The 14517-nt window shown below is 40.6% G+C and overlaps 1 protein-coding gene across 1 annotated transcript; it reads left to right on the top strand.

The window, feature by feature from the left end:
- The first annotated feature begins 74 nt into the window (after window positions 1-74).
- LOC306972523 (outer dense fiber protein 2-like) lies at window positions 75-14390 on the top strand. Its single transcript, XM_079569185.1, has 17 exons — window positions 75-487; window positions 970-1089; window positions 1911-2056; window positions 3313-3439; window positions 3578-3709; window positions 4890-4964; window positions 5066-5137; window positions 5204-5320; window positions 6106-6282; window positions 6355-6464; window positions 8153-8288; window positions 8376-8486; window positions 9769-10032; window positions 11418-11518; window positions 12584-12746; window positions 13789-13914; window positions 14142-14390. Exons 1-17 carry the CDS (start codon window positions 386-388, stop codon window positions 14289-14291), a joined length of 2229 nt encoding a protein of 742 aa, XP_079425311.1. The 5' UTR covers window positions 75-385; the 3' UTR covers window positions 14292-14390.
- The last annotated feature ends 127 nt before the right edge of the window (window positions 14391-14517 follow it).

Here is a 14517-nt window from a genome sequence, read left to right on the forward strand (position 1 = left end):
CATACTTTTAATAATCATATAGATATTCAGTGTGGTGAATCAATGCTATTTTTGTTTTGTAATTTTATATTTTTATTTTTATTTTCCATGCATAAAACTCGTCTGTTGAACGCTGTTATGGTAACCATTGGCAACGCGAAACAAAAGCTCTCCGCAGCCAATCACCGACCGAATTTCTCCAAATCAACCAATCAACGCTCTGCTCATTCGTTCGTTAATCCCGCCCTTCGTCCGCTCAACACCAGAGAGAGAAGTCGAGATTTGTGGGTGAACATTTTTTAACTTTAGGTTTTAAAAGTGGATGACTAGGAACTGCACTGGGATTGATTGATCCACGATGGTTCCGTAAGACGCGGTGAACGTGTTTGAGGTCCTCGGAGGAGAGATGAACGGTCGGGAAACTCCTCCGCCGCCCGTTCATGTCCATGTTTCTGAAGCCACTCCGATCCACGTCCACATGAAGAGGAGTCCGAGCAGAAAACAACAGGTAAACAAAGCTTATCATTTACTATAATATATTGATCACACCCGCAAAGTCGAAAAATAATGATGCATAACCTAAAGATTTCCATGGCAGTCATCATACTTGCTAAATTTTAAATTGCTGCAAATCAACGCCGATATTACAAAAAATAAATGACACTGTAAAATCAAACTTCCTGACTAATAGTATTACAACCTAGTAGTACATCTTTAACATAAGAAATAGTTATCTCTGTAATTTAACTTTCTTCTTAACTTTCTTAATCCTTTTAATACAATGTTTGTTTTTTAAATATAATATATCTTAACCCACACTTTAACCAAGTACATTTTCTCCAGTTAGGCTTTACCCAAATCTAAAACTTTCTTGAGAAAAAAAAAAGTCAAATGAGGATGAAAATACAAACAAAAACAACAAAAACTCAATAAACAAGGGACAAAAGCAAGATTGTCTCCGATGAATATCAAACCTCTTATATTCTTCAGGGAAAGACCGTTCGCCTCGACGCCCAGAGTGAAGATGGCAGGAGATCCAAAGCTCCTCCGTGGATACCGCCCGGGAAAACCCCAACACGACGGACCGTGGACTCAGCCTACGATAGTCAGGTTAAATAACTGTTATTATGATGACACCAGAGCCGTGGGAAGATATTTTAGTTAGGGGGTGTTGAGGGACAAAATTTACCCCCAAAATACTTTTTCTGTGCATAAATCCTATTTATTAACCTCTTAACTCCCGCCTGAACCGAGAGCATTTTCTCCAGTTCAGCTTTACCCAAATCCTGTAGGCCAGTGTAACGCCTCATTTGAAAGACCTACAAAACTAAATGGATCTTTTTCCTCACATCAGATTTTTTTTTATCACTTTTTTTGTTGGGCAGTCATCTCATTTTTGTCAAATTTTAGTGACTTTTTTGTCACTTTTTCGTCAAATTATTTGCATTTTTTTTGTCAAATTCTTATCACTTTTTCGTCCATGTTTTCTCAATTTTTCGTCAAATTTTTCTCACTTTTTTGTCAAATTTTTGTCCATTTTTGTCATTTTTTTCTAAATTTTTTGTCACTTTTTCGTCAATGTTTTCTCACTTTTTTCACATTTCCATCATTGTTTTCGTCTCAGTTTTGTTGCTATTTTCACACCTTTTTTCCAGAAGCTTTTGGACTGGCGTAAAGCTGGAGAAAATGTGCTCGGTTCAGGTGGGAGTTAAGGGGTTAATATTGCCTGCAGTTCACAAACTATCCACCAGGGGGTGCTGCAGCGCCCTCAGCACCCTGGGTTCCCACGGCCTTGGATGACACTAAACTTACAACAGTTATAAATGGATCAAGATTTGATCAGTTTCCTCTTACCCTGTAAATAAATGCATTCAGTTGTAACTTATCAAAAATGAGTACTTACTGATGGATGATAATGTTGCCTTTTCCAGAGAAGTAGATCCCTGCGCCGCTCTGGCTCCAGTGTCAAAGACAAACCTGAGTGGAAGGAAGAGGATGGAGACGTGGCTCCTGTTTCTAGAAGTTTGGCCGTTTTGCTCAAAGAAGAACAAGAGACAAACCGCCGACGCACAAAGAAGTAAGAGGCAAAAAAAAGCACAAACAAATCACCGTCATGACGCTTCTGCTGCGTGTTTAACTGTTTTCATTTTGTACAATACTGTAGTGTAGCGTAGTTTAGAAACATGGATGTGGTTATGCAGATATCACTTTTCAATTGTGATTATTGCCGCTTTTCCGGCACGTTTTTTTAATGCTTTTTTTGTCTTTTTGTTGTTGTTACATTTTCATCCTCGTTTTCGTCTCTATTTTTGTTGCTTTGTTCAGGAGGCTTTTAGATTTGGGTGAAGCCGAACAGGAGAAAATGTGCTCAGTTCAGGCAGGGGTTAAGAGGTTAAATCTAAATTAAAGTTAAAATAGAGCCTCAAATGAATGGACGAATCAAATAATAACATTGCAGACATGGCCATGGAAATCACAGAAATGCCTTTAGCTTTGAATTGAGCATTCTAATGAATAGGGAAGCCAGGTGCAATACTAACGAAAGGGGAGGTACATTTAGTCCTGTTTCATCGCATGTATTTAATTTCTGTGTTTTTTTTTTACCATTAACATCTTATAAGATGATGTTTAGTGGCCAGTGGGTGTGCATGAGACCCACAAAAAGCCGAAACCTAACTGAATTTGAGTTAGCATTTAGCTCAGAGGGCACTTTTAAGACGCTTTGTATCTAAAGTAAATTCTCAAATGGTCTGTGCATTCAGAAATTATTTTTAACGAGGCTTTGCCCTGAATGTGGTCGACAACTGAAAACATCTGGATCGTCCATAATTTGCGATGTTTTGTGGCTAATGCTGACGCAAAAATACTTTGTGCAGGCTAATGGGTGCAGAAAGATTTCCTGGACTAGCTGACATCACAAAAATATTCAAAAAGTGTTTCAAGACAAGCTCCTCCTGTCTGATTCAGAGACATAAGGATTAACGTTGGGAACGAGGCTTGGGTTTGTTTTATGCTATTCATTCACAGCGAGTGGCAATTTCTATGGGACTATGACAGATCAGTTGGTAGAGCGTTTAAAGCAAAACTAAGCAACTTGTTTACCTCAATAAATCCTTTCCGTAGTCCCTCTGAGGGTAATACAAGTGTTTATGCGATGATTGGGGGGTCTCTGGCCAGAAAACCACAATTGCCCCGACACCTGCAGTGGCGCTTATGGCCTCTAGGGGCAAACGTTACCTAGTTCTGCTTTAAGCTCTCCCAGCTCTGCCAGACACTCATTTTTGTCTTTGGTCAAGGCGCTTTAAAGAGATTCCTGTGTCATCTTGTTTCTAGGTCTGAAGGAGCTCAGTTCAGAGACACAGAGGAGCTGCTCAGAACTTTAGTGGAGGCCGACATCGATGGAGCCGCAGTGACCAATCAGCTCTCAGCCCTGCAGGACACCGTGGGCGCGCTCTCCACGGTAGAAACAATCGCTGTTCCTCCTCTGCACAAGTCCAAAACATTACAATCCTGAAGCTATAACAATCGCACAAAAGAAACGTTTTCGGCTCTGCTCCAGTCATTTAAATGAATATGACTTTTTGTGAGTTTTTTTTAGGTGAAGCGTTTGACCAAAATGCACTCCACATCTCTGGACCGGCAGCGGGATTTACTGCTGGAGAAGATCGATATGTTCGCGAGCACCAGCCACAGCCTCAGAGCGCTGCTGCGGGAGTGGACCGAGGAGGAGGTAACAACACATTGGATTATTTTACTGCGGCTGGATGGAGATCTCGTGTGAATCTCAGATCGTTGTTTAAATCTAGGAGTGTTTTAAAGCTGCCGCACCCAATTTGTCACGTTAACAGCGAGGAATTGAGTTTTCGCGTTTTCTAGCTCTCACAAACCCTTCAGCGCATCCTTATTCTTCATGTACAGGCATTAATGTGAAACATGTTAGTTTTCCTTAATCTTATTATTATTTATCATTATTATTATTTATTCATGACGATAATGTGACAAGCTAAAGATGCCTCTGTGGTGACTAAAACATGACGAGACCTTTACAAGTTTCAAGACGACGTGGGGTGAAAATGTAAGAAAGTATTTCGTCAGACGTTCATAATAAGGCATGAATGCAGAGCCCATCCATGTGATAGAGCCGCCCTCTGAAACTCTCTATTTTTTACTTAGTGCACTATGGGAGGAAATAATATTACTTTAATACAACAAGTAATAAAAAGTTAGTGACTTAAACTTTTAAAGAGGGGGTATTATGCTTTTTTCAATCACATAGCACCAGTCTACAGCACATTGCAATGATGACCAAACCTTCTGTTGGTCTAGATGCAGTAAATTAAAATAACTGCCTTGTATAAAATGTCTCTCTCAAAATGGCTGTAGTGAATGTCTTGAAATAGGCCTCTGTCTCTTTAAGAACCTCTGACCCTTTCCGACACGCCCCCTCCACACGCTGTCTGTGGCATCAGTGGGGAGGGGGTTCTGCTGAGGAGCAGTGGTTGGTTACTCGGCTGGTGACGAAAGCTCGGAGGCGTCTCCAGGAGGTGGGGGCGTTCCTAGGAGGACTCAGGCAAACCTATCCCTAAAATGGCCGCCATCAGAGTTTTTACAGATTACACAAAAATACGTGAATGTGCCAAGGCAACACTTCAGGCATGTTTTTAATGAGGGAATGACATAATAACATGATGTAAAGCTTGAAAAAGTTGATTTTGCGTAATACCGCCCCCCCCCCCCTTTTAAGTAGTGATTCTCATACCACTAGAAATGCCCCAGAGAAATGTGTGACTCGACAATGACCAAACTGGAAATAAAGGTGTACCACAGTCTGAATATTCTGCACCATTTACCCCCGAGATCTTTGGTTTATTTCCTCTATTTACAAGATCCATTTGTACGTTTGTGTTTAGAGGGAGGTGCTGCTGTGGTCAGAGCAGAGAGACGCTGTGAAGAAGAGACTCACCGACTGTGAAACGGAGAACATTGTACGTTATTGCCTCAAATGTTCATCGTCTGGTTGAGGTTTGACCGTCAGAGCCTGCTGTGCTTTGAGCTTGATTTAATGATGTGTTTTCTTTGCTTCCAGAGACTCATGGCCAAACTCTCGAGCAAAGAAAGAGAAGCGTCGAAACTTGCAGAAACTTTGGACTTGGAAAAGGTAAAAAACAAACACTGTAAAGGTCATGTATATGAAGTGTGGGAATGCTTATTTGTGTTGTTGTAGGAAAGTAACCAGACGTCAGAGGAGCTGTCGAAACTCCTGGAGTCGACTCGTTTGCATTTGGAGACTCAGTTGGACCGAGCTCAGACTGAAAACACTCAACTCAATGCACAAATACAGGTATAAGAATAATAATAGATATGCACTATTGTTAAGCTCCCACTGCCCCTCTTATACTTCATTAATTCATAACAAAGTAAGGCAAATGACCGATATCCAAAGATTGTCCTCAATCTTAAACAAAACACCTGGATTTACTTATTATTTTGGTGCTTCAGCATTGATCTTTTACATTTTTCATTTTAAACCCACTTTGAGGGCTCTGAACTGATTAAATGTTGGATTAAAAATGGGGAGGACAGTTTTAACAATGACAGATGTATCAAGGACAGAACGACGCGCTGACACCATAGAAGAAGAAACGGCTTAATAAAGCAAGCTTGTTGACGATTAGAGCTGTCACGATAATAACTATACTCGACTTCTCGTTCAATAAATAACAGATAAACGATACATTTTTGGGCTCGATATTTATCGTCTGTACATTTATAATCATTTCCAAGCCCTTTTTATTCTTTGTAAAACTTTGATTTTTAACTGACGCATATTGAGTTACATTATATTCCATGTTTATTGCAGCTTGTGTGGTATTTTAGCCTATTATGATGTACTTTTAGAACAAAGGTTACTGTCATTTTTATAACTGAGAGTTGACAGTATGTAGTATTGTTAGAGTCGATAATATCGTTTATCGCGATACTTTCCTGCCTCAATATATCGAACTTCAAATTTGTTATCGTGACAGGCCTATTGACGATTACTCAAATCTGCGTGAATGTAGTGAAATGCTATGACATGCTTCGGTTTATTATAAGTCCAAAGTCCCATGTTTGCTTGTGCCTCAGAGGATGCAGCAGAGCCAGGACCAGCTGCAGCTCGAGATGCGTTCACTGACCGACGAGCTGTGGGCCCTGAGGCGTTCGAGGGATGACGAGGAGCGGGAGCGGAGGGATCTGGAGACGGAGCGAGCCGAACGAGCCGAGGAGGAGGCCGGGAGACTGTCAGAGAAGCTGCACGAGAAGGTTTTTAACCGCTGCTTTTGTACTTTTACACTGACTTTGATGGATTATTACTCATTCTTTACTTTATTCCAGGAGATGCAGTTGGCTCAGGCCTTGTCCTCGTCCAGTGAGTGGTGCGTCCGACACAAAAATGAAGTCTCCGCCAAAGAACAGCTGGAACAGGACATATCTGCTCTCAAACTGTGAGTGGACCTTTTTATCTCTTTGCATGTCAATGTAAACCACCCACTCCCCTTCAGCCAGTTGGACGTGGCTTTGATCGAAACTCCGCAATCTTTTCCCTGAGGCAGTTTGAAGGGCTGTGAGAAGAAGAGAGTGGCACAGAGAGATTAAGGAGACGCTGGATGTCGGAAGTTTGTTTACCATCAGTACGTGACATGGAGTCGGAGACATGAACTCTCAGCACTACTACTCTACTGTGGTCATTCAAGTCTTACTATACGTCCACTGAAGAAGGGTTAAGTAGTCCAACAGGCGGCGTCAAAATAGGGTCAAGGGCCAGTAAGGCTTTTAAGAGACAACTTGGTGAAGGTTCATTGAAGAGCGTGTAACAAAAGGCTTCTTATACCACGGAAGACAGATTTGTCGGGGCAAATGATACACAGGCCCAGGCGGTCACCAGTCTGTTAAATTTGTTAGACATTTAATCTTACAATCACTTTAAGAAGGAATGCTGTTTTTTGGTTACCGGTCCAACGTTGTATATGGAAAAGTCTAGTTGTATTTTATTATTTTAAATCAAAACACGATCTTGTGTTTCTAAACGCAGACTATGGCATAACATTTTGCGCTTAGTAGGAGCGCACTTTGAGATCTTGCCACTCCAGACTTAATGCATTTAAAGGGGAAGTACATGGGGTGGAGAAAAACCCATGGCCAATGGCGATGTTCTGTACAACACCCTTTTTCCTCCAACCAGACTCCGTGGCCGGGTAGAGGCGAGGGGGAGGGAGTTGGGGAGTGGAGGTTAACACAATTACAGCCAAGCGAGTGCCGATCCGCGCCACAGTGGGAACAACCGTAGGCTACATCTCTTTCTCTCGAGACACGAACAATGTTTAGCTCACGATGGGATAAATCAAGTTTTTAGTTTGACCTGTGAGAGCCTATAATGCTTAAGAACACAAGGCAGCTCGATATAAACGAGGAAATGAATGTGAGGCTGCCATCAGAGACCGCTCTCAGCACTGCTTGTAATAAATACACCTCAGTCGACCTTCTCTCTTTTTATAACCAAGCCCTCTTGCCAGTGGTGCAGGCACATAGTGCAAGTGCAACAGCTGTTCCTCGTGGACGATAACCAGCATGTTTAAAGATGTCCTTGCAACAGGCACAAGATCTGGTCCATTGTGTTGTGCCTATGCCCAGGTCCTGCTTTGGTAGACTGTGAAGGGGCTAAAAAAATCCCTAACAACGGGTGTGTGGTATGGTGCTCTGCCACAAACAGTCCAAATCATTATTGTTGAGCAAAATATGAATTATTAAAAAAATGAAGCAGTCTTGATCTTTCACCAGTACTTTGAAAGTACTCTCTCTGTTATTCAAATGTGGCTTGTGTATCAAATATCTCCATATCATCCAAAAAACAGAAGAGAGAAGGATTGTTGTTTGTGCTGTGCCTTTCACATGACTTTTCACATGATACAAGTGACTTTAAGGCGCTTCAACAGGGACAATGATGTCATTCACAATGAATGAAAACTTTGTCTTTGGTTAACGGCATTTAGTGATTCATGAATGCTATTCTATTTAGCACTAGCTTTTCCCCTTGGTTACTCTGCCTGTCCACACATTGAAGGGATGAACAAGATTGAAGCAATAATTAAAGTAAATATCAAATGTGTTGTCATGACTGTTGTCCTGCTCGCAGTCGTGTGTCTGAGCTGACGGAGCGGCTGCACTCGTCCGAGGAGCAGGGCCTGAGCGAGAGAGACGAGCTCAAAGCGCAGATCCACCGCGTCAGTGACAACAACTCTGCTTTGAATGCAGAGAACCACAAACTCAAGGTCAGAGCGGAACCATCCACCATGAAACGATCCGGTTTGTGACTTTTATGGTCGTAGTAAATATACTTTTTATGTCCTTTCCTCCAGGTTGACTTGTCTGCATCAGAGGAGAGGCTCCGAGACCTTCAGTCCGAGGCTCGAACACTGAAAACGCTGCTCAGGAGACACGAGAGTCAAATGGAGAAATACAAGAAGAAGGTACAGTCTCAGTTACTCAGGATTCTTTTTCACATTTTTAATTCAAGACACATTGAATGAATTGTGCCAAAATTAAGGCCTTTATGTGAATAGACGTTTTGCGCGTGATGTCATCAACAGCGCAGCAGTAAACTGAGTGGCAAGTCTGCAATATTATTTTTTGAGTTGTCTTTCAATTTACAAGAAAGATCTGAATATGATTTCATCAGGCCTTAAGTTTAGATTATTTCAAATCTATGCTGACATTGCGCTGTTTTTAACACAAAACATTTACTGAAAACATTATGGTCCAAAATCCATTAAAACAATACTAAGTAACTTGCTTACATTAATAAATCCTTTCCGTAGTCCCTCTGGGGGTAATACAAGTGTTAATGGAATGATTGGAGGGTCTTTCACTCCCCCTGGTGTCTCTAGTCAGAAAACCACAATTGCAACTTGACTGCCTAACGAAGAAGAAGCTAACAGGCCAGCGGGCAAAGCTAGCACTTAAACAGTATTTGCTACTTGCTACTACACCTGCAGTTGCGCTGATGGCCTCTAGGGGGACGAGTTACTTAGTACTGCTTTAAGTAAGATTACATGACTGAAACTCTGTATACATTCCCAAAGGGAGTAATGCTTATTACGTAGCCACAAACATAAGACATGATGAACCATAAGAAGCTAACGGGGAAAGCTAACACTTAAACAGTATTTACAGCCAAGTTTGAGTGAAAAAAAAAATCTCCATTGTGTAATGGCGCGTTTGAGCGTTTACCATCGGTGGTCCTCTCACCACCGTTCTTTCTTGAGAGAGCCCGGCACTGCATGGCTTGCCAAAAATATACTTTCTCTAGCAAAAAGTAACTAGTTTATCCATTTTTGTTGTTGTTTTGACTAGTTAAGATGTCGGTGGGCATTTGACCAGATTATTTAACTTATTCTGAGATGTTTCTGACTCAATCTGACTTCAATACATTTCGCCTTAATTTTAAGTCATTTTCTTTGCCAAAGGGGTAAGAAAATTGGTCTTGTACCATTGGCAGTTTTACTTTCGTATTTCAAGCGAGATTTACCTGAGAACCATCCGAAATGTCATCAAACTAGCAAAATAATCTTGGCCCGACCGGAAAAAAGGCCAGTCGAGTGTTTGCCTCTGGAGAAGATCCAAAGATTACTCAAAGTTGCGCGTCGTGGTTTTGATGAGAGAACAACTTTGTAACAAAAAACAAGCTCTATAAAGTCAATTTTCAATCTTCTTGGCTTCAGTCCATCATTTCTCCATCTTTTGCGTGCGCAGCTGCGTGAGAGCCGCCTGGAGTCCGAGCAGTTCGCGCTGAGGCTGGAGGAGGCGGAGTCTCAGAGCCGCGAGCACAGAGCGCGGCTGAGTCTGGAGAGGGACGACCTCAAGTGGCAGCTCCAGGGTCGTCTGCGAGACCTGGAGGCGCTGCCCGAGCGGCTGAGACAAACCGAGCACCGCCTGAAGGAAGCGCAGCTCGGCGCTCAGATTCACGAGCAGAGGAGCAGCGAACACACCGCGACGCTCGCCCAGCTCCGGCTCAAGGCAAGAAACAAACAAGCATTTACCTAAAGGGACTAGACGCAAATTGGTCATTTTATACTCACAACTGCCACCTCAGGTCATACATGTAACTGCACCTTCTATATTAAGCTCCTGTTTATTTCCACTGACATAACACTTAAATTTTCTTTTGCTGTGTTATGACATCACAAAAATATTTATAAACTGTTTCAAGACAAGCTCCTCCTGTCTGATTCAGAGACATAAGGATTAAGATTGGGAACAAGGCTTGGGTTTGTTTTATGCTCTTCATTCAGCCAAGTTTGAGTGAAAAAAAATATTTCCATTGTATATGCAATATCCCTCTCTTCCTTCGCCTTTCCTGTCAGAGTAGTATTTACTCTCCAAGACAATTAATAAGTTAAAACATCGTAACTTGCTACGACACCTGCAGTTGCGCTTATGGCCTCTAGGGGGACGAGTTACTTAGTACTGCTTTAAAGGGGGGGTATTATGCAAAATTGACTTTTTCAAGCTTTACATCATGTTATTATGTCATTCCCTCATTAAAAACATGCCTGAAGTGTTGCCTTGGCACATTCACGTATTTTTGAGTAATCTGTAAAAACTCTGATGGCAGCCATTTTAGGGATAGGTTTGCCTGAGTCCTCCTAGGAACGCCCCCACCTCCTGGAGACGCCTCCGAGCTTTCGTCACCAGCCGAGTAACCAACCACTGCTCCTCAGCAGAACCCCCTCCCCACTGATGCCACAGGCAGCGTGTGGAGGGGGCGTGTCTGAAAAGGTCAGAGGTTCTTAAAGAGACAGAGGCCTATTTCAAGACATTCACTACAGCCATTTTGAGAAAGGGAAATTTTATACACGGCACTTATTCCTGCTGCCCCCGCTCCGGTGGACAGATGTGGAGGAAGACAGCGGCAGGGACACGTGACACAATATTCAGTATGACCATAACAAATCTATTAATTAGCCGCACCGTTATATAAGCCACAAAGTTCAAAGCTTGGGAAAAAAGTAGCGGCTTATTAGTATCAGAAATTACAGTATTTAAATCTCAAATCTGACGAGCTGGAGACAAACTGGAGACATATCCACTCCTGGTAAAGTTACAGGCATGTTTGCTTGCACATTTATGAGGTATTTTTCAATTATGAAAATATCTGTCATAGAATAAATCCTTGTATTTCAATTTTATTTATCGGTTAATATTCTTCACGGTGTGGCTTTAAAGCAGTGATCCTCTGTCTCTCGTTTCCCCTTGACTCTTTAACCACAAGTGGCGCATGAGCCAAATTCTGAAAAGCACTCGGCTACAGTTTACTTTGGACTTCATCAATACTTTCTTTTGTGTTTTGAGGTTTGTTTGGAACATTAAGTTTGATTTCCTGATCAGTGTGTTGGTTTCAGGTTGAACAGCAGGGGGCGCAGTTGGACCTGGTTCAACAGAGAAATAGTTTTCTACAGGACGAGAACAACGGCCTCCACAAGAAAATGCAGAGTTTGGAAAGGTGCATACAGTAACAAAAGCACTAGGGCTGAGACGATGCATACAGGGGGCCCAATGCGATACGTGTCAATGTAATGAACTGCAAAACTTTATCCTGAAAGAATCGAATAAGAAAGCATTTTGAAAGCTGCGTAAAATGTACAAATAATGTATCTGTAATAAAGCAGAGCCCAGTGTAGTATTTTTTACCGTTCATTTTCATGTTCATAATCCAGTGAAATGATGAATGAAAAATTACCACAGCATCTATTTTTATTATTTTGTACATGGAAAATTCTGCCCCTTTTTGGTTTTTACATTACTTCCAACTACAATTTGCCTAAAGTCCAATTTTAGTCCCGTTTAACTCCTTAACCCCTTAACTCCCACCTGAACCAAGCACATTTTCTCCAGTTTGGCTTTACCCCAGTCCAAAAGCTTCTGGGAAAAAGCAATAAAACTGAGACGAAAACAATGATGGAAATGTGACAAAAAAGTGATGAAAAATGGATGAAAAAGTGGCAAAAATGTCACAAGAAATTGACCAAAAAAATGACGAAAAAATGACAAAAATGTGACAAAAAATGACCCAAAAAATGGAAAAAAATATGACAAAGTATTGCAAAAAAAATGACAAAAATGTGAAAAAATATTACAAAAAAATATGACAAAATAACAAAAAATTGATTAAAAAAATTGACCAAAAAATATGACAAAAAATGACAAAAATGTGACAAAAAATGACAAAAAAATGACAAAAAATGTGACAAAATATTACAAATAAATGACAAAAATTTGATTAAAGAAATTGACAAAAAAATGTGACAAAAAATGACAAAAATGTGACTTTTTTATTTTTTTCAAAAATGTGATTAAAATTGTACAAAAATATGATAAAAAAAAATGAAAAAATAAAAAATGACAAAAAAGTGAGAAAAATGACAAAAAAATGACAAAAAAGTTACAAAAATGAGTTGAACACCCAACAAAAAAATGATGGAAATCTGAATCTGATAACGTGTGGAAAAAGATTCTCTCGGTTCAGGCGGGAGTTAAGAGGTTAACCGGCCCTCTCCTCTGTTGTCAGTAAACTGGAGGAGCTGAGGTCCGAGTCCAGGTCTCAGTCCCAGGTCCTGGTGCTGAAGGAGGGTCTGGTGTTGAAGCTGGAGAAGGAGCTGGAGGAGCGGACTCTGGAGGTGACAGCTTTGACCTCCAGACTCCAGCAGAGTTTACAGGACGCCAAGAGACAGGTGAGCGGTGTGCTTTTGCGTTACTTTAATATTTTGTGATTTAGTTATCGTGGTACATGCGGTTGAAAAGGTTTTATATTGAAATCAGGAGAGGGGAAGATTGAGCAGGAGAGATGACTGTTTATGCTTCAGTATATAAAAAGATCTTTGTGGACTGTCCTTCTAATTATAAAGCTTTTTTTAAGCTGGATGGTAAAATTGCTGCTAGTTGTTGTTTACATCACCATGACAGTATTGCCTCCTAAAAGTTGGGAAACATGCTTATAACCTCATCGCTGTGAAGAATTGAGAAATGATTCTGGAGTGGGGTTTTCAGTGGGCATTTATAAAGGAAAAGGTATTGACTTAATTATGCTGGAATTAAGGCCTCATATGTCATTAAAAGCACTAAATTGGATTCTCTTTGGCAGTAAACCTAGATTTTTGGTAGAGCTGGGCGATTTTTTCCTCCTAAAAAACTCTATTTTCGATTCGATTCGATTCAATTAAAGTGCATCAACATAAAGAAAATAGCAAAGGCAAACCCTTTCTCTAACTGAAAAGTCACTGTGCAGTGTGCAACAAACATTGTTTTAACATCCAAATTATTTATACTGAATTGGATTGAGCTAATAAAACAACAAAAAATCCTGATGTGGGCTCTTTTCTTCTTAGCACATTTGTACAGCAGGACCTTCTTCCTCTGAGCAGAGGGCAGAGAGCTAAAAAAAAAAAAAGATTATTTAAAAAACAATATATAAATAGATTTCACTTACCAACTCGATTTTTTAAATCAGATAAAACATTTTCCCTGCCCTAATTTTTGGAAATAAAAGACATTGCTCTACTACTGCATGTCATAAAAAATACACAACTTATAGTTTAAACACATTCACCTGCTTAGAAGTTACTTGTTGTATCTAATTTGCCTTTGAAGAGCAAAACTTCCCCTCTGATAGAATGTTTGCAAATCTGGAGAAATGAATATACAGTATATGAATTGCCCCATGAAGTGCTGCATTTAAGTTCACACATTAACATGAACCCCTCTCTCTCTCTTCAGGCGGACGAGGAGACGCAGAGGCTGCTTTCGAAAGAGCGCGTGTCCCAGACCAAAGCCTTAGATTTACAGAGTGAACTGAGCCGAGCCAAAACAGAGCTCAGTCTGCTGCAGCGGAGCAAACAAGAGGTACACATGCTTTATTCCAACATGGAGTGACTTGGATATGACTGAAGAAGGATATTTTGCCGATAGCCAGGCCCTTTAAAGGCTTTTTTAGAATAATATTGTTTGTTTTTATTGCTAAATCTTTAATAATCCTATTTTAGTCTCCTCTAATAAATATCCATTTCTACAAACTTCAAAGCCAACTGAATTGTAATAAATGTATGGTCATTTCGGTGCATTTTCCACAGATGGAGCGTCGGTTCCAGGGGCAGTTGCTGAACATGAAGGAGAGGCTTGAACAGAGCGACTCGACAAACAGAACGCTCCAAAACTACGTCCATTTCCTCAAAACATCGTACGGAAACGTGTTCGGAGAGTCTTTACTGACCAGTCAATGACACGGAACCACAAAACGGTGCTGCTTTTGAACCAATATGAAGTTTTTATATGGAATTTTGGAGCTTGTTTAAACTTATTTATATAAAGAATAAACTGCTTTGATGACTGTATCTGATTTGATTTGTGCTCATTAAATATTATTATTTTTTACCTCTGTCTCTTTTCCAACAAATCTGAAGTAGAACAGTGTCCGAGCAATAATAGATGGATTAAATATGATTTTTA

This window comes from Gobius niger (assembly GCF_951799975.1).
Source record: "Gobius niger genome assembly, chromosome: 1".
NCBI lineage: Eukaryota > Metazoa > Chordata > Actinopteri > Gobiiformes > Gobiidae > Gobius > Gobius niger.

Bases quoted from the DNA above. Each gene is read 5' to 3' on its own strand.
- LOC306972523 (XM_079569185.1), top strand. From the start codon at position 386: ATGAACGGTCGGGAAACTCCTCCGCCGCCCGTTCATGTCCATGTTTCT. The intron at 488-969 runs GTAAACAAAGCT...TATATTCTTCAG, and splicing joins GTCCGAGCAGAAAACAACAG to GGAAAGACCGTTCGCCTCGA. The intron at 5,321-6,105 runs GTATAAGAATAA...CTTGTGCCTCAG, and splicing joins AACTCAATGCACAAATACAG to AGGATGCAGCAGAGCCAGGA.